The sequence below is a fragment of the Urocitellus parryii genome, chromosome X, assembly GCF_045843805.1.
Source record: "Urocitellus parryii isolate mUroPar1 chromosome X, mUroPar1.hap1, whole genome shotgun sequence".
NCBI classification, from domain to species: Eukaryota; Metazoa; Chordata; class Mammalia; order Rodentia; family Sciuridae; genus Urocitellus; species Urocitellus parryii.
The window spans coordinates 92,618,968-92,640,297 of NC_135547.1; the positions used below are offsets into that span (position 1 = coordinate 92,618,968).

Below are 21,330 nucleotides of genomic sequence, written 5' to 3' on the forward strand. Positions count from 1 at the left end.
TCACCCAGGCTGGCCTCAAACTTGCAATCTACCTTCCTCATCCTCCTGAGTAGCTGGGATCATAGGCATACACTACTGTGCCTGGCATAATACACTTTAACCTGTATTCCAATTCATATAAATTCTCTTCAGTATATCTGATGTTATTAACTCATCCACTGACTTCTTAGATTTAATCTACTTCAGCTCTATCACTTCTACTTCATTCTTTCTCAACTTTTTACTTTTTGGAGGGTACTAGGAATTGAACCCAGGGGTTTTTTACCACTGAGCTACACCCCTGGTCCTTATTTTTTGAGACGGGGCCTTGCTAAATTGCTGAGGCTAGAATTGAACTTGCAATCCTCCTGCCTTAGTCTCTCAAGTCGCTGGGTCATTTTTATTTTTAAAAGTTGTAAATTCCTGCCAGGAATTGTGTTGCACACTTGTAATCCCACTGAATTAGAGATTGAGAAAAGGGGATCTCAAACTCGAGGCTACCCTCAGCAGTTTAGTGAAATCCTGTCTCAAAAAATAAAAAGGAGGGCTGGGGTGGTGGCTCAGAGGAAGAGCACTCATCTAGCATGTGTGAGGCACTGGGTTTGATCCTTAGCACCACATAAAAATAAAATAAAGGTATTGTGTCCACTTACAACTAAAAAATAAAAATAAAAAGGAGCTGGGCACAGTGGTGCATGTCTGTAATCCCAGTGGCTCGGGAAGCTGAGGCAGGAGGATCATGAGTTCAAAGCCAGCCTCAGCAATGGCAGGGCACTAAGCAACTCAATGAGACCCTGTCTCTAAATAAAATACAAAATAGGGCTGGGGATGTGGCTTAGTGGTCGAGTGCCCCTGAGTTAAATCCCCAGTACCAAAAATAAATAAATAAATAGGACTAGGGATGTAGCACAGGACTAGGGATGTAACACAGTGATTTAAAAAAAAAAAAAACAATAAGTGCCCCTGGGTTCAATCCCCAGTAACCCTATGTACACCCCAAATATAAATTCCTTATTTACTTTTAATCATTTTTATTTCTATAATCATGGCAAATGTCCTACATTGATAGTTGATTAGTCTAAAATGAGGAATCTCAACTGGGGACAGTGGTGCACACCTGTAATCCCACCGAGGCTGGAGGCTGATGCAGGAGGATTCCAAGTTCAAGGCTAGCCTCAGCAATTTAAAAAGGCCCTAAGGACTTAGGGACACCCTGTATCAAATTAAAACATTTTTAAAATGTAATGAGAACTAAGAACAGAGCAGGGAGGAAGAGCAGGAAGAAAAGATCAACATTAAACAGATACATTAGGTGGGAGGGAAAGGGAGAGAAAAGGGAAATTGCATGGTAATGGAGGGAGACCCTCATTGTTATACAAAATTACACATAAGAGGTTGTGAGGGGAACGGGAAAATAAACAAGGAGAGAAATGAATTACAGTAGATGGGGTAGAGAGAGAAGATGGGATGGGAGGGGGGGATAGTAGAGGATAGGAAAGGTAGCAGAATACAACAGTTACTAATAGGGCATTATGTAAAAAAGTGGATGTGTAACCGATGTGATTCTGCAATCTGTATTTGGGGTAAAATTGGGAGTTCATAACCAACTTGAATCTAATGTATGAAATATGATATGTCAAGAGCTTTGTAATGTTTTGAACAACCAATAAAAAAAAAAGGGCTGGGGCTGGGCGTGGTGGCACACACCTGTAATCCCAGCGGCTTGGGAGGTTTAAGGCAGGAGGATCGCAAGTTCAAAGCCAGCCTCAGCAAAAGCTAGGAGCTAAGCAACTCAGTGAGACCCTGTCTCTAAATAAAACACAAAATAGGGTGTGGATGTGGCTCAGTGGGTGAGCGCCACCGAGTTCAATCCTTGGTACCAAAATAAAAGAGAGGGGGCTGGGGATGTGGCTCAGTCATTAAGTACCCCTGGGTTCAACTCCCAGTACAAAAAAAAAAATTTAAAAAGTGAGGACTCTGAGTAACTGTGCCTTATTTCTCCTTAGTCTTACACATATTGTCTTGTTTCAAGATGTCTTTGGTTGGATCAGGTATTTTAAATAGCTTGTTTTAGCTGAGCTTTGTCAGGGATTGATAATGAGGCATTCCTGTATAGCCCATTCTGGGCCAATGCCATTTTTTCTCAGAGCTGGGGATCAAACCCAGTGCTTACACATGATCTAGACAGATGCTCTGTCACTGAGCCACATCCCCAGCCTCTGTGCCAGCTCTTTATGCTTGCTTTCTCATCTACCAAAAGGGATTGGTATAGTGATTAAATTATATGGTCTCTGTGAGAAGTCAGTAACAGCCTTTGAATGCCTGGATCCAGTTGTACCTGTAACCAGTATCTCTCTTCTTGCTTTTGCTTAAGTCAGTTTGAGCTGAGTTTCTCACAGCAACCACTTTGATTCCTGCCTTTGTCAATGGAATGGCTGGGAGGCTTGTGGGTGGCAATGCTGGACTGAGTAGTCTTCCCAGTGGGTCCTACCAGACCCAGTGAAAAGGTATCAGGCTAGAGGGAATGTTCTGGGAATGTTCCTTCAGCTGCCACTGAGCAGGAATCCACCAAGTGAAGGGCTGGGTGACTTATTTATGCCCAGAGGCCATACACTTGCCCTCTCTACTCCACCCCACAGCTGTCCCCACAGGAGCCTAGGTTTCTCACATGTGACAGTTGGCTCCTCTGGGAGGGGTTTGTCAGGAAATGCTTACACTCTGTGTTCTTCTGTGGCAGGCACGCCCATCTCACTCTTCTCTGGGGAGGGTGGGGGGCCTTTCTGGTGGGAGAAGGGGTCAATGTAGAGGCAACACAAACACATTTGTCCTATCAGGTAGGGGTCTGGCCAGGTCAATATCCCACCTCTGCAGGCATTTCCTCACGGGGACTAATACCTCTTAAACCTCTGAGAGGTGGCCTGGTGAGCAATCTTTATGTCCTAAAACAACATGTGTGCCCACAGGGTTGCCTGTCTCTTCCAGGCGTACCCTTTGCACAAGAGATGTTAGTGCAGCTCTGGGTCCAAGCAGGCCAAATATTCCCTCCAGGGATCAACTCCAGTGTGACCAATGAGATACACTGACCTCTGGACCAAACCAGAGGCATTCCTTGACTTCTGTACCTGTTTTCCCATCTGAAACTAGAGATGACAACTCCCCAGAGATGTGAGGATTGAATTGGTATTTGTAAAAGGCTTTGGAAAAAACTAGGCATACGGTTGGTGCTTGAAATAGTGCCTGGCACTCAGACGGTGCTATAAAAGCACTTTGAAGGCAACACGTGGCACACAGCTGTTGCTTGATGAGCACTCAGTAGCATCCACCACACACCACACATGGTATTCAATAAGCACAAAGAACTTAGGCCTAAAACGGGTGCCAAGTACATACATGGGGGGAATAAACCACGCTGCCTAGTGAGGAACAGACTGGAGCTTTATGTATTTGACACACACAGAGAAAGGTACAGGGTCTCAATAAGAAAATACACTCTGTGTTCAGATGAACCCCCATCATTGGCCACTAAGAACACTCACGGGTGGGGAAAGAGGGGAGGGGACACCATAAATAAGACTAGAAGGGAAGGTCACTGCTCTACGGGCACACACAGGCAGGGCACACTGCCGGGGGCACAGGGCCTCTTCTTTCCAGGCAAGAGAAATACAGCAGCACAGGAAAACAGTAGCCACGTCTAAGCCTGCAATGCCTGGCGGGGGCACTGAACACGGGTAAGAGTGGGGTGGACACAAGAAGTAGGGTGGCAGACAGGGCTTCCTTCCCTGTGGTGAGCTCCAGGGCTGCTCAGTTAACATCCATGAACTCAGGGTTGGGTGGGGAACTGCAAGTGGTGGAGACTGAAGGGCCAGATGAGCCAGGCTGGGACTGGCGGCGTGCCACATCCTGGCGTTGGTAGAACAGGACGTAAGCTGCCTTAGACTGTAGGGAGAAGACACAAGTCAGTGTGGATGTCGGGCAAGAGGAGGAGGGTGGAGTCAGGAGAAGGGGAACAAGGAGGATGAATGTCCCACCTCAATCTGATTCTCATTTACAGGTGACACACTGTTGTCATCAAAGTAGTGCCACTGGCCACTGTCCTTGTTGCAGGCAAATGTTGTATCTGAAAGGGACAGGAAGGCATTCTCACCCACCCTCCTCCTCCCACCTTGATAACGTTGCCCCTGGCCCACATACCTAGTCACCACTGGGGACATCCTAACCCTCTTAGTCCAGTACCCCCCTCAGGCCATGTCCCTGCCCACAGCCCTGCACGTAAAACATACAGTGTCCATCGCGCATGCCCCCATAATGGTTGGAAACTGCAATGAGATCATATTTGTACAGCTCTGGAGCCGACTCGTTCTGCGGTTTGATGACAAACTCAGAGAAGTCCAGATCCCTGTGGGTAAGGAGATAACAGTTAACACTAGGTTTCCCTCCGACACACTGCCCTGCCTTCCCCTAGCCATCCTCCCTCTGGCCTCTGACCGGATAGGAAACTGCACGAGAGTATCCAGCTTCTCACGGGAAAACTTTGAAAAGGAAAAGCGCTTCAGGTGGATGATGAGAATCTCAGGCAGCATCCACAGGTCCAGTTTCTTGGTGGCCAGCTGGTGCTGTTTGCAGGAGGAGCAGTACCTAAAGAAAGAACCAAGTCAGGTCAAGGAACACCTTTTGAGCACCTACTATATGGCCTGTGTACTGTCTGTCTTTCTGGCCCACAGTGATATTCTTTTATTTTTTTAAATGATGATTTGACTTTTAGTCTACCTGGTACTCTGGTTTGCTCTCATTAAAATCCTTTTGTTTACTTGTTGAAACCTTGTCAGCTGCCTTTCCAATATGCTTTTGTATTTTTGTGTGACTCATGGCCCATGAGATGCTAGTCTTATTTTGGAGCCAGTCTTTCATTTGTCTGCTTTTCTCTTTTCATATTTTAGCCACTCCTTCCTTCAGCAAATATTTAGCAATTATCTAATATTTAATCCTCTGGTCTGATTTTTTTTTTTTTTGCATCTCTCACATTGCTGCTACATGGAAATGCTTTTTTTTTTTTTTTTTTTGTATTTTTTGTGTGTGCATGTGCTGGGGATTAAACCCAGGGCCTCACATATGCAAAGCATGTGCTCTACCACTGAGCTATAACCCTAGCCCCTGCTCTTGTTTTTGAGACTGGCTTTAGAATTTTGGTTTTCTTTCACTCTGTTCATTCTGCAACAATCTACTGAGCACCTATCAAATGAACAACTTGCTTGTAAGCAGCAAAAGAAATGCGGTGAACTAATTTAGAAGTCTTCACCCTCAAGAGTTTACTCTTTTTTTTCTTCTGGTACTGAGGATTAAACCCAGGGGCACTTTACCACTAACCAACATCCAGTCCTTTTTTGTTTTTTAGACAGGGTCTCACTAAGTTGCTGAAGCTGACCTCAAACTTGCAATCCTCCTGCCTCAGCCTCCCAAGTCACTGGGATAACAAGTGTGCACCACCACATATAGCTCAAGGAGTTTACTCTCTAACAGAGAAGATGAAGCATACAAACAGGGCTATAGGACATGACGTCAAGTGGCATAACTGATCTAGAAAGAAATCCTTAGCTAGAAGGAAAAGAGCTGAGACAGAAAATGGAGGCAAGGGTGGGAGAAGATGACTTTGTTGTTGTTGTAGAATGACAGTAAGCATGCTTTTATTTTATTTATTTATGTGGTGCTAAGGATTGAACCCAGTGCCTCACACTGAGCTACAGCCCCAGCCCCAGAAGGTGACTTTTAACAGGGTAGTAAGAGGAGGTGTCTCTGAGGAGGTCACATATGATTAGAGACCTAAGTATGTAGGTAACAGGGGAAGAACATTCTGGAGAGCAGGAACAGACCAGGCAAAGGCTCTAAGATACGGGGTGATGGTGGCCAGTGTAGCAGGAAGGGTTTGAGTGCAGGGCCGACTGGAAGGAGGTATACTTAGAAAGGTAGCAGGCACCTGGGTAGGTAGTATCACCCCCACAAAGCCCTTCCAGGCCCCTTCCTGGGCCCTTACCAGGGGTTTTCTTTCTCCAGGGTCTCCACAGTAGTGAAGAGCTCAATGCACTCCTGCAGCTGCACTGGAGCTTTCTTCAGCATGTACCCAACGCAGTCATGCTTCACGTAGCCCTAGGGTGGGTGAATACATGGTCACAGGACCAAGTATAAGGAAGGGTGGAGAGACAAGGAGCCATGTGGAAGCAATGTGCCAAGTGGGTCAAACTTGAAAGCTAGGAACCTGAGGCCTTGGGGCTCTCAGAGAATGTCAAGATGCCATGGCCGGGCCAGCTCTGGGCCTATATTTTTTGGTTCTATTGCTGGCTGGAGAAGTTGGAAAGGGAAGGGTTGAGGGGTGCAAGCTGCAAGTGCCCCCCATCCCTGGTATCCCATTTACCTCAGCCTCCACCTCATCATAGTAGCGCCTCTTCATCTCTGGCTCCCAGTCCATGGCAATGTATGGCTGGGCTGGGGGCGAAGAGGAGGTGGTCACAGCTACTGATGCTACAAAATCCCACCTCCCGCTGCTTCATCCCTAGCTCGCAGCCAAAGGACATACTTTGCACTTCTTCAGGGGAGGTTGTGCGGTCACTGGTTCCATTGGAGTTCACTGTCTGCAGGGTGAACAGTTGCTTACGCCGTCGCCTTGGGGGCCACTGAGATGTGCGAAGGCAATTGTCCAAGAGGAATGGGCACCTCCTGGTAACCCCAGAGCTAGGCCCAGCCTGTTCTCGCTCAGAGTCTCGAAGGCTGCCCCTGGTGGAGGGCCCAGGCATTTCCTCTTTTTCTTCTTCATCACTGTCTTCATCCTCGCCTAGAATGAGGGGGGATATCAGAGATAGGATTGTGTGAGTTCCAGAGACTGAATTGAAATGCATATACTGATGAACACTGAGTGGGTCACATCTGTTCCCAATTCTCCACCCACTGACCCTCAACCCTTCTCCCCCACTTAGGCCATGGAATGCAATGTGTAGATCCCTCATCCTTGTTGAACCTCTCTCCCTTACCTTTGTCATCTCCATCATCCTCTTCATCTGAGCTGGGTTTGGTTACATAGCGTCTGTAACAGAACAAAAGATATTCCCAAGGCAGGGGCACAAGGACAGTGGGGGCAGAGCCCAGGATTTTACTTTGGTAATCATGGAGGGGAAGCCATTGCTAAGCCTTCACATAAACAGCTATTAATTATAAGCCTGGAAGGTGTGAGGTAGTGACATAAATGCACAGAGATGACATAAATGCTAGGGACCCGAATAGTGACCTGAGAATGTAGGCTCATATGCTACAGTCAGGAATGGAATGTTAACTCTAAAAAGCCACCAGTAAACAGACACAACCAGTTGTGAACTCTCCTCAGGGAAGCCTCTGAGAGGCAGACTTCTATAAAATGAAGGGAAGATCAATGCAGACAATGCTTTGCTTTATTTGCCATGGCAAGGATGGTAGATTTTAGATATAATGAAAATCTACCAATAAAAACACAGCCAAGTCCCTTCAAGGATGAGACAAATTTTAAGATGAAGTTGTCTCTACATTATGAGTCTTATTTGCCTCTGTATTTCCAATACCTAAAAGAGGCAGTAGCAAAACCAGGTCTAATGAAACTAAAAACTTACAAGTTCTTATATAGCCATGCTAAGTTTGAACTATCTTTTGGTTGTTGAAAGGAAAGTATCAAATAAGCAGCTGAACACCTGGATCTAAATTCAGACCCCAACTTCCCCTTGCCCCGGAAGGTGTCACTTACGAAAGCCGGTACATCAGGATGTTATATAGGCCCTCCCAGGAGAACCGGTCTCGGGGCACTGATACCAGGAGGGGGTGCCCGAAAAGTATCAGACCATAGTAGGAGTTGTTGTAGTCTCGGGCTGGAGTGCGCTCCCGCAGGTAGACAGGAACCACAATGTCATCTCTTGAGCCCTCAATGGCCTCAATCCGACCTGACACCTCATATCTGTCGGGGGTGAACATTAGGTTATATGCTATCAGGGAATCCCCGAAAAAGACTCCCTGACTCTGTCCCATTTGCTCCACACACTCATCCCTCACAATCTAAAACTATTTTTAAAGGGTCTGAAAAAGATGTCAAATATTTTGTGCTTTACAAACTGTTAGATGACTTACACTGTACTTTATGTTCTGTTTTAGAAAGTACTTTGGTAACATCAGAGTGCTGAGGGGGTTACTAAAAAAATTTTAGTGACAAAGGATTTAAAAACAAATTTTTATAATCCCAGAAACTTGGGAGGCTGAGACAGAAGGATCACAAGTTCAAGGCCAGCCTCAGCAACTTAGCAAGACCCTAAGCAACTTATTGAGACCCTGTCTCAAAAATAAAAAGGGTTGGGGATGTGGCTTAGTGGTAAAGTGTCTCTAGATTCAATCCCCAGTACTGAAATAATAATAAATAAGTAAATAAAAACCATTTTCTTTTTTTAATTCTTTTTTTTATGTGGTGCTGAGTATTAAACCCAGTGCCTCACACGTGCGAGGCAAGAGCTCTACCACTGAGCTACAGCCCCAGCCCTCCACTTTCTTTTTTAAAGAAATTGATTGCTATGCAAAGAACTTTTCTACTCAGAAAGCACTCCCCATTTTAGTGTTTAGTTGCCTAAATGTTTAAAAATTATTCTGGGACTGAGTATATAGCTCAGCACTAAAGTGCTGGGAATGAGATTGGAGGGCTGATCAGTCTATAGGCTCCTAAGGCTTTCTGCCTCCTTGCCCCTGAATCCTACTCAGCCTTCCCCTGTAGAATCCTAGTATGTGTAAGGCCCTGGGTCCTATCCCTAGCACTGCAAGAAATAAAATTAATTAAATAAAAAGTACTCGTACTGAGCTGGGGATGTGGCTCAGTTGTAAAGCACTTAGTTGCCTAGCATTTGCAAGGACCAGCATTCAACCCCCAGCACCACAAAAAAAGGTTCAAAATTGTTCTGAATGCTCTTATTCTCAGAAAGTATCTTAGAGTTTCATATTTCAAAACTGCATTTTTGTTTTGAGGACTATGATAGTCTAGAACATAGGAGGGGCCTAGGAAGTACTGAATGAAATAAGAAAAGTAGCTTCCCTCCCCTAATGAGGAGGCGACACTCCTTGCTCTGTCAAGGAGTGTCACCACAGTTCTGCACATGGCAAAGAGGAAGGGTTAAGGCTGAATCATAAAAAAAGGAAGTAGAGCTGGGGGTATACTTCAGTCATAGAACAATTGCCTAGCATGCCTATGAGATCCTTGGAATCAATCCCCAGGAGGAGGGAAAAAAAAAAGAAAGAAAGAGGACCAGCCTCCTGAGGAAGTACTGTCTCCTCATCACCTCCTTACTCACACAAAGATATCATCACGGTCCAAGATGCCACTCAAAGGATCCTCCAACTGATAGAGCTTATAGAAGCGGTGACTGAAGACATCTGCCACTATCATCTGGGAATGAGATTGGGGGTCTGATCAGTCTGCAAGGCTCCTAAGGCTTTCTGCCTCCTTGCCCCTGAATCCTACCCAACCTTCCCCCATAGAATCTTACCTTGTCTGGCGCTATACCTGTGTGTTTGGACAGAGCCACACACAGATCCGAGATATTCCCTTTCTTGGGGACCACAACTCTATGCTGAGAGAGAAATAGCATCCATAAAAAGATCAAAAGGGCTTGTGGTGAGTAAAAGAAGCCTTGAGGTGTGGCAAAGTAATCACACTTTGATTACACATCCCTTGTTATGTTCCCATCCCCCAACACACCTGCTCTGGCTTGCGGCGGGGATCCATGGGGACAAAGAAGACTTCTAGGACCCTCTTATGGCAGACAGGCAGTGGGACGCTGAGGTAGCAGAAGGGGTCAAAGGTCACAGACACATTGCCACAATCAGGGCACACCAGTGTGGACTTGAAGAGGCCATGGAAAGTGTCCACGATCACAGAATCATTCCGCCGTTTGTGGTTCTGCCAGGCCTCCTGAGCAACCTCCTGTTGAAAGTGTCATGGTGGGTGTGACGCTTGCCCAGGGCAGGGGGAAACCAGAATTTGGAGATGTATTTGTGCAGGGTTAAGGGTAAGCACTCAAGTCCAGTGGTAGAGTTCCAGGTAGGAATATCTGGAACCACGTTCACTGTTTGGGGCAGGAACCTGGCAGGGGTTAATTCTAAGTTGGGGGTGGGAACAGAGGTAAACCTAGGAGTGAGGCTAGAGGTGAAGTCAGGGTGGTAAAGGAACTTAAAAGGCAGCGGCCTAAGTGGCTTTAATAGGACTTTCAGGATGAATACTTTCAGGAGCATCTTACCTGATCTGGCCGTCCAGCTGCATCACACAACTCGACATATTCCTTCTTCTTGACCCGATTGAGGTCTTCATGAAGCCCATCCAGAAGAAACGACAGCAGCTCCTGTGAGTCATGTTGCTGATAGCCCAGAAACTGGGTAGCAAAATGGCCAACCTTGTTCTGAAAAGATAGGCAGTGCAGTCAGCGTTAAGAGGGAATGAAGGAGTCATAAGAGGCAAGATAAAGTGAGGTACCAGAAATATACCTTGAACACATTGGGCACGATGGAACGATGGTAGCCGGACCATGCCTGCTTTACCAGGTCTGCATAGGCCTCTGCAAGCTCACCCTTCATGCCCAGTGGGTTTCGGAAGTTGAGCTCCTCTAGGTAGCGGTTGTTGAGGAAGTACTCCGTGAGCTGTGGCACATTGCTGAGACACTGTGAGGGAGGGTTTAGGTGAATAAGGCAGAGAAGAGGAGAAAGAAGGTTTCCCAAATGAGGACAGAGAAAAGAAAGCCAGGAAGGAAGAAAAAGGAAAAACGGGGGAGGCAAGGGGAAAAGGGGACAAGGAGGGGGAGCAGGCAAGTCATGGGGAGATGATAGTATTTTCGGAGAAGGATGAAAGTGGTAGCAAAGTTGAGAAGAAAAGAAGCAGCAGGGCTGGGGTTGAAGCTCCGTGATAGAGCGCTTGCCTAGCACATGTGAGGCACTGGGTTCCATCCTTAGCACCACATAAAAATAAAGAAATAAAATAAAGGTATTGTGTCCATCTACAACTAAAAAAAAAATACTGAAAAAAAAGGAAGAGCACAGAGCATGTAGAGGGGAAAGGTATTGATATTTTAGAGCAAATGCGAGCATGTCATTTCAGACTCCTGGGGCCTTAGCTTCCAACTTGACCCCTTGCCCTGCAGTTCCCCCTGCCCTAGCTCTGTCCCCAATCCCCAGCTCTTAAAGCCCACCCCTGGGGTTATGCCAGACACAGCTCTAATGGCCCAACCTGCAGGGCCGAGTTCATGAAGCACGTGTTGCCCAGATTGGTGAGGCCACAGATGCCAGGCTGGCCCTGGAAGTCCTCATCCTCTTCCGACACACTGTTCCTGGGATTGAATGAGAAATGCTATCAGCTCAGGGCCTACTACATGTGGGTGCACTGTACTCATAGGTTCAGTAAGTCTGCTTATTGTGTGATGCCCCTTCTCTAGACCAGACACCCCAAGAGCTCACATGACACGTAGCTGTGCGCTGGGCCAAGTGCCATCTTTGTTTCTGGTCTCCATGATGACCAACTGGATAGGAGGATAAAGTAAACAAGGAAAGACATTAATGGAGGGCCTTGTGGGCACCCAGCTCCTACCCAACCTGGGTCTGACCACTATCAGGTGAGTCCATGTGGCAGACCACCTGAGTTGAAAAGCTTCCTACTCTTACCTGCCCAGTCTCAATGGCAGCATCAAGCAGCGTAATATGTGTGTTGCACAAGCGATCCAAAGAGCCTTCAGCATTCTTGACCCAAAGCCGTGTGTCTTCCTGGGGTTCCACCAGAAATTGCTCCCGAGCTGTGCGCAATATTAGGTCTGTGGAGGATAATGACGCATATTCAAGATCTTCAAAGTCCCACGATAATCAACCCATCTTGGCAATCCTGACCCATCCCCACTGACTTCACAGACTTGGTCAATACCTTGTGCCCCAATCAATCTCCAAATGACTGACCCACATTCAGGACATGAAACTCCCAGCAAATATCCTCAGCAACACCATCCAAGCCAATGGAATGCAGTTCACATACCATCAGGACTCTAGCAGACAGCCCCCAGGGCTTCCACCCACCTTGGCCAATGCTTTCTTGGTCCTCAGTGGTCTGACTGGTGCCTTCTCAGTTGGCAAAAGCCTAATCCCATGCATCCTTGATTCAATGAACTGTGACCCATAGCTAGGAACTCCAGCTCATCCCATGACCCTCAGACTCACCCACAGAATCAGAGTGGCTGAACTGAGCAGTGAGAGCTGTGTCCATGTCACTGTGCTGGACAAGCAGCAGCTCTATTGGATACACTTCCACCTTCTGCATGTTGGGAAGCTCTATGACCTGTAAGGGTAGAGAGGCAGACACAGATGCATCCACCCAGTAGATATGGAGCCACATGGGCACATGGGTCTGGACCCATCCTGGGCCTACAAGGCTTTCCTCCCACCCAACCTCCCAGGGAATCTACCCCACCCAACACCCTCCCTACCCACTATACCTTGCGTTCAATAGGTGGCTGGCCATGCTCTATGCCATACCAGCTGACCAGGCAATGCCAGGCAGCTGCTGGAAGCAGCACATAATCCTCACCCTCCACCAGTCCCTCTTTGAGGCGCCAGTTTATCTGATCTGTAGGGTGAGGTGAAGGTATGAGGCAAAGGGGTGAATCAGGCAAGAACTAATAACTCTGGCCATCCCAGCAATGACCTAGCAGAGAATGGGCTAACAATCATCCATAGGGACAGAGGGAATAGGAACTCCAGGGCAAGGTTAAGAGGGAGGGGATAGGCAGGGGCCTGGTACCTTCAAAGAGCTCAGCATTATTGATGCAGCCAGGAAAGGTGCTGGCGTCCTGGTCCCCTCCCTGCACGTACACCTCCCACTGTTTATACCAGCGTTGCTCCACAAGGAACCTGGTGCCCAGAGAAGAAACAAGGGTATAATGTGATTATCTGGGGGTTAGCTGTACAACTTCCCATGGCTAGCAAATTTAAACTATCAACACATTAAAATTCAAGATGAAAATTTTCAGCAGTATATAAAAAGTAAAAAAAAAAGCAAGGGCTGGGGTTATGGCTCAGCAGTAGAGTGCTCGCCTAGCATAAGCAAGGTGCTGGGTTCGATCCTCAGCACTGCTTAAAAATAAATAAATAAAATAAAGGTATTGTGTCCAACTACAACTAAAAATATATTTAAAAAAAGATTATATAAAAAAGTAAAAAGCAAAATTTATTCAGTAAAACTCAGATTTGGATATTAGATTAGTCATCTTCTTAGGACACTGAATGAGATCTTATTAAAGACTGAAATTGCTCAATAATGTCAAATAAACAAACAAAAAACCACCACAGTGCTGAGAAACATGAGGTTTTATTATAGAATAAACGATAGGTAATTTGTATTAGTCACAAGAGATAACACTATAACATTAGGCTCAAAATAAATAGCTTGCAGCTAATGTTGAGTATATAGTATTTTTAAAAGCTAGATCAATGGAGGCAAAATTCTTCAGCTAAGAAATGGATTTGACTAATTTTGAAAATGTGCTCAGAAACTGCAAAGAATTTAATCATAAGGTTGTTTTTGGGGTATCGCCATTTTTCATGTATTAGGTCTGTGAAGGATCATGTATAAGATTTATTTTGGCTTTTTTCCCCAGAGGAAAAATGATAAATTTTATTAATATACATTTACAGCTATTGTTCTTTATTGAGACATAATATTTATACATTTTAATTTTTTTAGTTATAGATGAGTACATCCTTTATTTATTATTTATTTTTTATATGGTGTTGAGGATTGAATCCAGTGCCTCACATGTGCTAGGCAAGTGCTATACCATGGAGCCACAATCCCAGCCCCAATATTTATACATCTTTCTTTATGATTGACATATTTATATAATATATAATGATTACTAGCTTTATAATAAAATTTTGCATTTAGAACTAGTTTTCTTTTTAAAATTGTGGTTAAAAAACCTGGTGTGGTGGCACACACCTATAATCCCAGCAACACAGGAGGCTGAGGCAGGAGAATGGCGAGTTCAAAGCCAGACTCAGCAACTTAGCAAGGCCCTAAGCAACTTAGTGTGACCCTGTCTCAAAATAAAATATAAAAAGAGCTGGAGGGGATGGGATTGTGGGTGAGTGGTAGAGCACTTGCCTAGCACATGTGAGGCACTGGGTTCAATCCTCAGCACCACATAAAAAGAAAAATAAATAAAGGTATTGTGTTCATCTATAACTAAAAAAAAAATTTCTTAAAGGGCTGGGAATATGGCTCGGTGGTAAAGCACCCCTGGGTTCAATCCCCAGTACCAAAAAACAAAACAAAAAAAAAAATGGTGGTTAAAGAGAACCCATGAAACAGAAAAAAATCCAACATCTTCAATTCCCAGTACCACACACACACACACACACAATTAACCATCTTTTTTTTTTTAAGAGAGAGAGAATTTTAATATTTATTTTTTAGTTCTCGGCAGACACAACATCTTTGTTTGTATGTGGTGCTGAGGATCGAACCTGGGCCGCACACATGCCAGGCGAGCGCGATACCACTTGAGCCACATCCCCAGCCCACAATTAACCATCTTAACCATTTCTTTATGTGCAGTTCAACTGCCTCTTTTAAATGAGAAACTTATATGCACTCCAAGGATAAACATTTAGGGCCGTGCTGAAATCTTCCTGTAAAATTTTGAGCAATTGTAAAATCTGGAAAAATACTCGATATATATTAAATGTTAAATGTATGATGACTGTTATTATTATGATTCCAGGGCTTGAACATAAAAGCTTACAGACTCACACACATCATATACACCCCTACTTTGCTATGATTTTTTTTTCTTTTTTTGGTACTGGTTTGAACCCAGGGGTGTTTTGTCATTGAGCCACTTGCCCAGCCCCCCCTATTTTTTTTTAGACAGGATCTCACTACATTGCTGAGGCTAGCCTCAAACTTGCAATCTTTTTTCCCTCAGCCTGAGTCCCTGCTATTAATTTTCAACATATATAAGGCTGTTTCAAATATTTAATAGCCTCACTTTTTAAGAAAATGGCCCAAAATGATAATACACGTGTGTGTGTGTGCACACACACACATCACATTGTGTTAGTTGTTTTTCCAGCAATGTAACCTCATAAATGTGATTATTTTTTGTTCATTTGTTTTTGGTGCTGAGCATTGAACCCAGGGTCTCATGCATACTAAGCATGTTCTCTGCCACTAAGTTACACCCTCAGCTCAAAAGTGAGTCTTCAACATGTTAATTTTCCCTTGACAAGAGAGGTGTGGGGATGAAGGGACAAAACAACAACAACCTGAAATAGTAGCTGGGCCCAGGGGTGCTCTAATACTGAACTACATCCCCAACCCTTTTTTATTTTGAGACAGGGTTTCACTAAATTGCCAAGACTGGCTTCAAATTTGTGATCCTCCTGCCTCAACCTCCCAAGTAGCTGGGATTACAGGTGCATGCCTTCATGCTAGGCAATTAATGTACAATTTAAAGTCACAATGAGTCGGGCAGAGTGGTGCAACCTATAATCCCAGCAGCTCAGGAGCTTGAGGCAACAGGATCACAAGTTCAAAACCATCCTCAGCAACTTAGTGAGGCCCTAAGCAACCTAGCAAGACTCTTTCTCAAAATAAAGTTTTTTTAAAAAGGGTTGGGGATGTGGCTCGGTGGGTTAAGCACCTGTGTTCAATCCCTGGCACAAAATAAATAAAATAAAAAACAAAAAGAAAAACTTGGAATAATGACAACTCACCTGAATAGGCAAACATTTTTGCAAAGCTTTTTTTCTCCTTTTTTTTTTTTGGTGAACTGACCACCCCCAGACCCTGCTAGCTCACTCATTCTGGGAAATATAGCCTCCTTCCACAGAGCCCCCCATCTTCCACCCTATCTTGCACCACAGACACCTTCATTCCCCCTTCGGGAACTTACTTGCCTCTATAGTCAGTCTATGAAATTCACTTATTTAGGAAAGCTAATTTATGTTTAGTGATAACTTTACTGCAAAAGGAGGAAAAGATCAACTTCTTTTTTAAAGACAGAATTTTAACGAAAACTAACACTAAAAATCATTCTTTGTAGCCACATCCCCAGCCTTTTTTTTTTGTATTTTATTTGAGACAGGGTCTTGCTGAGTTGTTTAGGGCCTCACTAAGTTGCTGAAGCTGCCCCTTGAACTTGCAATCCTCCTGCCCCAGCCTCCTAAATTGCTTGGATTACAGATGTGTGCCACCATGCCCAATTATATCTTTTCTAACTATTTTTGATGTCTTTCCCAATTTCAGAACAATGTTATTGTTTAAAATGTTCTTTAATGACTAAACTGTCTTTGGAAGGTAACAAAAAAGATTTGTCTCATCACCCATTTAAAAGGACAACAGGAATCATCATGTTCATCTAAAATTCTCCAAATTTTAATTAACTTGAAATTGATATAAAAGTCCTCATTTTCCAACTTAGTATGTTACAAAATGATACAACAAAAAGAAAGCTCATCTTCCTAGGTAATTACAGTTAATTATATAGAATGAGATACACTACTATAAATACCTTTCCTCAACATTTCTAAGTATAACCTTCTAAGAAATTGTTATTGTCCCTTCATAAATCACTATCCATTGCTGCAACACTCTGAACCCAGCCACCCTCCCCTTCCTTCACCTGGACAAGGTGAACCCTGTGATTGCTTACCTTTGTTAGGAAGCTATGAACCGCTGCAGACATGCAAGAGACTCCCTCAGTTAACTCTGATTTAATCATGTTTGTAGATGGTTCATCATCAAAAATAAAAATTAAAAATTCCAAGGAAACTATACTATTATATTTGAATTTAGTCTTAAAATGATGCAGATATAAATACTGACTCAAACCCTATAAATGGAAGGGAAATTAAAGAACATCTAGAAGCTTTGCTCTTATCTAAATAAATAAGCATTTAAAAAGTAATTTTGGGGGCTGGGGATGTGGCTCAAGCGGTAGCACGCTCGCCTGGCGTGCGTGCAGCCCGGGTTCGATCCTCAGCACCACATACAAAAAACAAAGATGTTGTGTCTGCCAAAAACTAAAAAATAAATATTAAAATTCTCTCTCTCTCTCTAAAAAAATAAATAAATAAATAAGTAGTTTAGGGGACTGGGGCTGTAGCTCAGCAGCAGTGCACTTGCCTAGCATGTGTGAGGCACTGGGTTTGATCCTCAGCACCACATAAAATTAAACAAATAAAATAAAGGCATTCTGTCCACCTACAACTAAAAAAAAATTTAAGTAGTTTAGCAAAAATATTTCTTGATAATACCCATGATATCAGACAATCTGGCTTCAATACTGAACCAATATTGATGCAGTCATTTTTTTAATGAAGTGAAATTACACATAATATAAAATTAACTCATTTTAAATTGAACAATCCAGAGGCATTTAATATATTCACACTGTTGTGCAACCACCACCTCCCTCCTGGCTCCAAAACATTTTTATCACCGTATAATTACTGATGGGATAATTCTGAACGGTATTGGCAAGGATGATAGAATTTCTTGTCCTATCTACCAATGACATAATCATGACATCGTTATAAAGGTCAGAAGGGTTTGACCAAATCCTTGAGGCCCCTTTTAACATCTCCAAAAGGGATATAAAATGTTCTGGTTTTTTTTTTTTTTTTGGAGAGCTATGATGTAATGGTACAAAAACATTGCTTGGCTCTGTTTTGCCAATTTAGTGAATCTCAACTTATTTCCCTAGTAACAGGAATACACATTTCACTAGTACTTTTATTAAAGAACTCTCTAAATTAGGCAAACCTCACTGGAAAAGGCCCTAAGAATTGATGTGCTTAAACAACAACAAGAGTTCAACATGGCTGGCTCTGGATGGGGAGAAGAAGGGGGTGTGTCATCCGAGTGATTCCAGAAGAAATCAGAATGGAAACAGGCAACCAGCCTCACAAAGGCCTGCAGGTTGCTATAAGAATTTTGGCATTTACAATGCAAAACATGGGAAGATGCTGGAACATTTTGGGAATGGATGGACATGATGTATGTTTTAAAGAGAATCACTATTTATGTAAAGAGGAAAATGGTGTCTTCAGAATAGAAAAACCTGCCAGACACCACCATAACCAAGTGATCAAGATTAACACCATGAATGTTATATATAACCATGTATTGTCTGATATAAGGGCTCACAGCATACATCCTGTAAAAGTTAAGCATATCTAGTAGTTTCAGGGATTTCATTTAACTTAAAAAAAATTCTGATATATTTGATTTAATAAATTTTAGACTGATATAATAAGAGTTTTGGAAAATTATAAGAAATGCTTTGTGATGTGTGTATTCCTATGTAAAACACATGGCTTCTCCTGTGTATATTTTTAAAAATTAAAGAAATGCACATTAAAAAAAATATAACTTCATATATAAAGTGTGATTTTATATATATGCTCCATACATAAAAAGAGAAAGTTTAAACAACAAACACTATTTAGGGATGCATACGCCTATGGGAGAACATTCAAGAAAATGAAGAGACTCAATCCAAAATTCAAAAATGCATTTTAAAAAATTCAAGATAACAGTTTCTCATGGAGTAGGAAGAATTTCCATCTGGAAAGGGCACAAAAGGATTTTTTTGTGTTTGTGAATCTTAACCTGGGTGGAAAAATTCACATATTTTTATTCTTAATTTTTTACTTTGAAAAAACTCAGAAAAATGGCAAAAATAATACAGACTTCCCATATGCCCTTCATCCAAACTCCCCAATCTAACATTTTACCTTTTGGCTCAATTGTTGTTTCTATATATCATTTCTGGTATTTTTATTTATTTTAAAATTGACAAAATTGTGTGTACTTTTAGTATATACCATGGTATTTTAATATATGTATACACCGTGGAATAACTAAATCAAGCTAATTAACATATCCATTACATCTAATAAATATTCTGAGCGATTTTCATGTATACAATAGATATCTATGAACTATAATCACCATGTTTGTACAACAGGCCTCCCAAATGTGTTCCCCTTGTCTAGCTGAAATTTCTCCTGTGACCAATATCTCCCCAGTTCCCACCCCCGGTACATGCATTTTTACATATGCTATTATTTCAACCATTTGAGAATAATGTGCTTACACGATGATTCCTCATCCCTAAAATTTTCAGTATGCATTTCCTAAAAACAAGGATATTCTCTTTCATAACCACAATATAATTATCACAATAATGGAAACAGAAACATTAATATCTAATCTATCAACTTTAATCAAATGTTACCGATTTCTCCATGGAATGTTCCATTGAAAGAAAAAAATGAGAAAACACGATTTTTAAAATTATTTATTTTTTCTGTTCTAGGATCCGTTGTATTTAGTTATCATGACTTGCTAAAATGAATTAATTCCTTTAACCTGGGACAGTTCTTCAGCCTTTATCTTTCACGACTTTGATATTTTTGAAGAGTACACAGTTTATTTTAAAAGGATGTACGTCAATCTGACTTGTGTAAACATTTTATACTATAATCTTTATAGGATCTTATGCCTTTAACAATTTAAAAGAGAAATGCAACTTGGCGAGAAATAAAATAAACCCAGAAGCAGTAAACTTTAAGCAGCAGTGATGAGGAAAAAAAAAATCAGTAGAAAAAGTCGATTTATCAGGGTATGGTCCGTTTTTAAAAATGAAGTTTTTCTCCTGATTATAAAAGCAAAATAATACTAAAATAGAAAACAGACATAACATCGAAGGCCGCTCCAATGTTAATCACCTGCACTTTCTCCAGTCCTCCGCCAGAAAAACCCCATCACATCACAAACTTTGCCCATTCACAGGCGCCATTTTCTGCCTTAGTAACCTCCCCTCCACCGTCTTTCCTTGGCCTCAGACCACGCCCCTCAGCCCACCTCACAAGACTAGCCTCGTTCCCAGGCGCCGGGCTCCTTCCACGTAAGCGCTCGCTCCCTCCCCTGGCCCACAATTATTTGCTCCGATTCTGCTCTTCAGCTTACGTCACAAGGCTCACTTCAGTCGCAGGCGCCTGGGAGCAATAAGAGGCTGCTCCTAGCGGCAGACACTGCATTGCGTAATGCAGGCCACGCCCCCGCCTTACGTTACAAAGCCCGCCTCCTTCCCAGGCTCCAGGTTCCACGACGCAGGCCCCAACCCCCATGACTGTTTCCTCTCAGACCCCGCCTCCACTACAACAAACCCCATTTTGTTCTCAGGCGTCAGACTGCACCACACAGGCCCCGCCTCTTTCCCAGACGTTGCGTTTCATTCACAAGCACTTCCCCGCCCCTCTCGCCCGCTGTCCTACCGGCCCCTCCCCGCAGCAGTTCTTCCACAGACATCGGCTTCCAAGTCCCCCGCGGTTGCCAAGGTCCCCGCCATCCCCTCAGCCAAGGCTTCGCTATAACCCAGCCTCACCAGCTTTCGCCAGCCCGCAGTGGACGTTCTCGCCCACTCTCGCCATTCTCGATTTGGCGCCACTGGTCGTCCAGACCAGGGATCGCCTCATTCTGTATTTCTCTGTCTTCAGCGGCCTCCGCGACGGCAGCTGCGGCCGGGTCCGCTGCGACCGCCGCCATCGCCGTCCGTCCTCTTCTAACTGCCAACGCAACTGAAGATAGGAAGAGGACCCTCAACTGCCACTTCCGGATTCTGATCCCGGAAACGGAAGCAGAGCCCCCCAAACAGTCAGGGGGCTTCTGCCATCTTGGAAATGGGCCCCTCGCTCGGACGCGTCGAAGGGCTAGGCGGGCATCGGGCGGTGGGCTGTGATCTCTGCAACCCATTCACAGGGTAAAACCTCCAGTTGGGAACTAAGAAAGACAATAGTGCTCTCTGGGATTCTAACGCCATGTTGAGTTAGGGCAAAAGGTTGCCTGGAAGGCGGAGGCTGAGTTTCCCATGGTGGGCAAGGACATATTAAGGAGTGCTCAGGGAATCACAAAGGCCCCAAAACTTTTCTGCTGATTCTCTGCTTAGTACTGCGGACCCCTATCCTGGGAGTGGCACTTTTGACCAGAGTGCCCTCCTTTCATTCTACAACCCTTCTCATCCATCAAGACCCAATGCAAAAGAGGTCTCCTCCAGATAACCACCTTGGCCTGCAGGCCATTTTTTTCCCTTCCTGAACTAGATTTATTCGGTAGACAAAAGTGATGAAGGCAAGTCAGCCCCAGGCTCCTGTTGTGTGTTGGAGTCACAGCAATAATAACTAGTAGTCTGCCCAGTTTAAGTGTGTTGTTGGATTTAAATAGTAGCCTCAGGCAGCAGGTACTATTATTTGCCTTCCATGGGCAAC

The 21,330-nt window shown here is 43.8% G+C and overlaps 1 protein-coding gene across 1 annotated transcript; it reads right to left on the bottom strand.

Annotated features, from left to right (window-relative positions):
* Positions 1-3,405: 3,405 nt before the first annotated feature.
* On the bottom strand, positions 3,406-20,641 carry Usp11 (ubiquitin specific peptidase 11). The gene is made up of 21 exons (XM_026413733.1): positions 20,451-20,641; positions 12,797-12,906; positions 12,492-12,622; positions 12,217-12,334; positions 11,674-11,819; positions 11,470-11,531; positions 11,243-11,342; positions 10,507-10,680; positions 10,263-10,421; positions 9,725-9,949; positions 9,513-9,596; positions 9,318-9,412; positions 7,739-7,945; positions 6,999-7,051; positions 6,548-6,802; positions 6,386-6,456; positions 6,008-6,120; positions 4,465-4,614; positions 4,260-4,375; positions 4,008-4,096; positions 3,406-3,915 (listed from the first exon to the last, which is right to left on the bottom strand). Exons 1-21 carry the CDS (start codon positions 20,609-20,611, stop codon positions 3,781-3,783), a joined length of 2,754 nt encoding a protein of 917 aa, XP_026269518.1. The 5' UTR covers positions 20,612-20,641; the 3' UTR covers positions 3,406-3,780.
* Between the last annotated feature and the right edge of the window lie 689 nt (positions 20,642-21,330).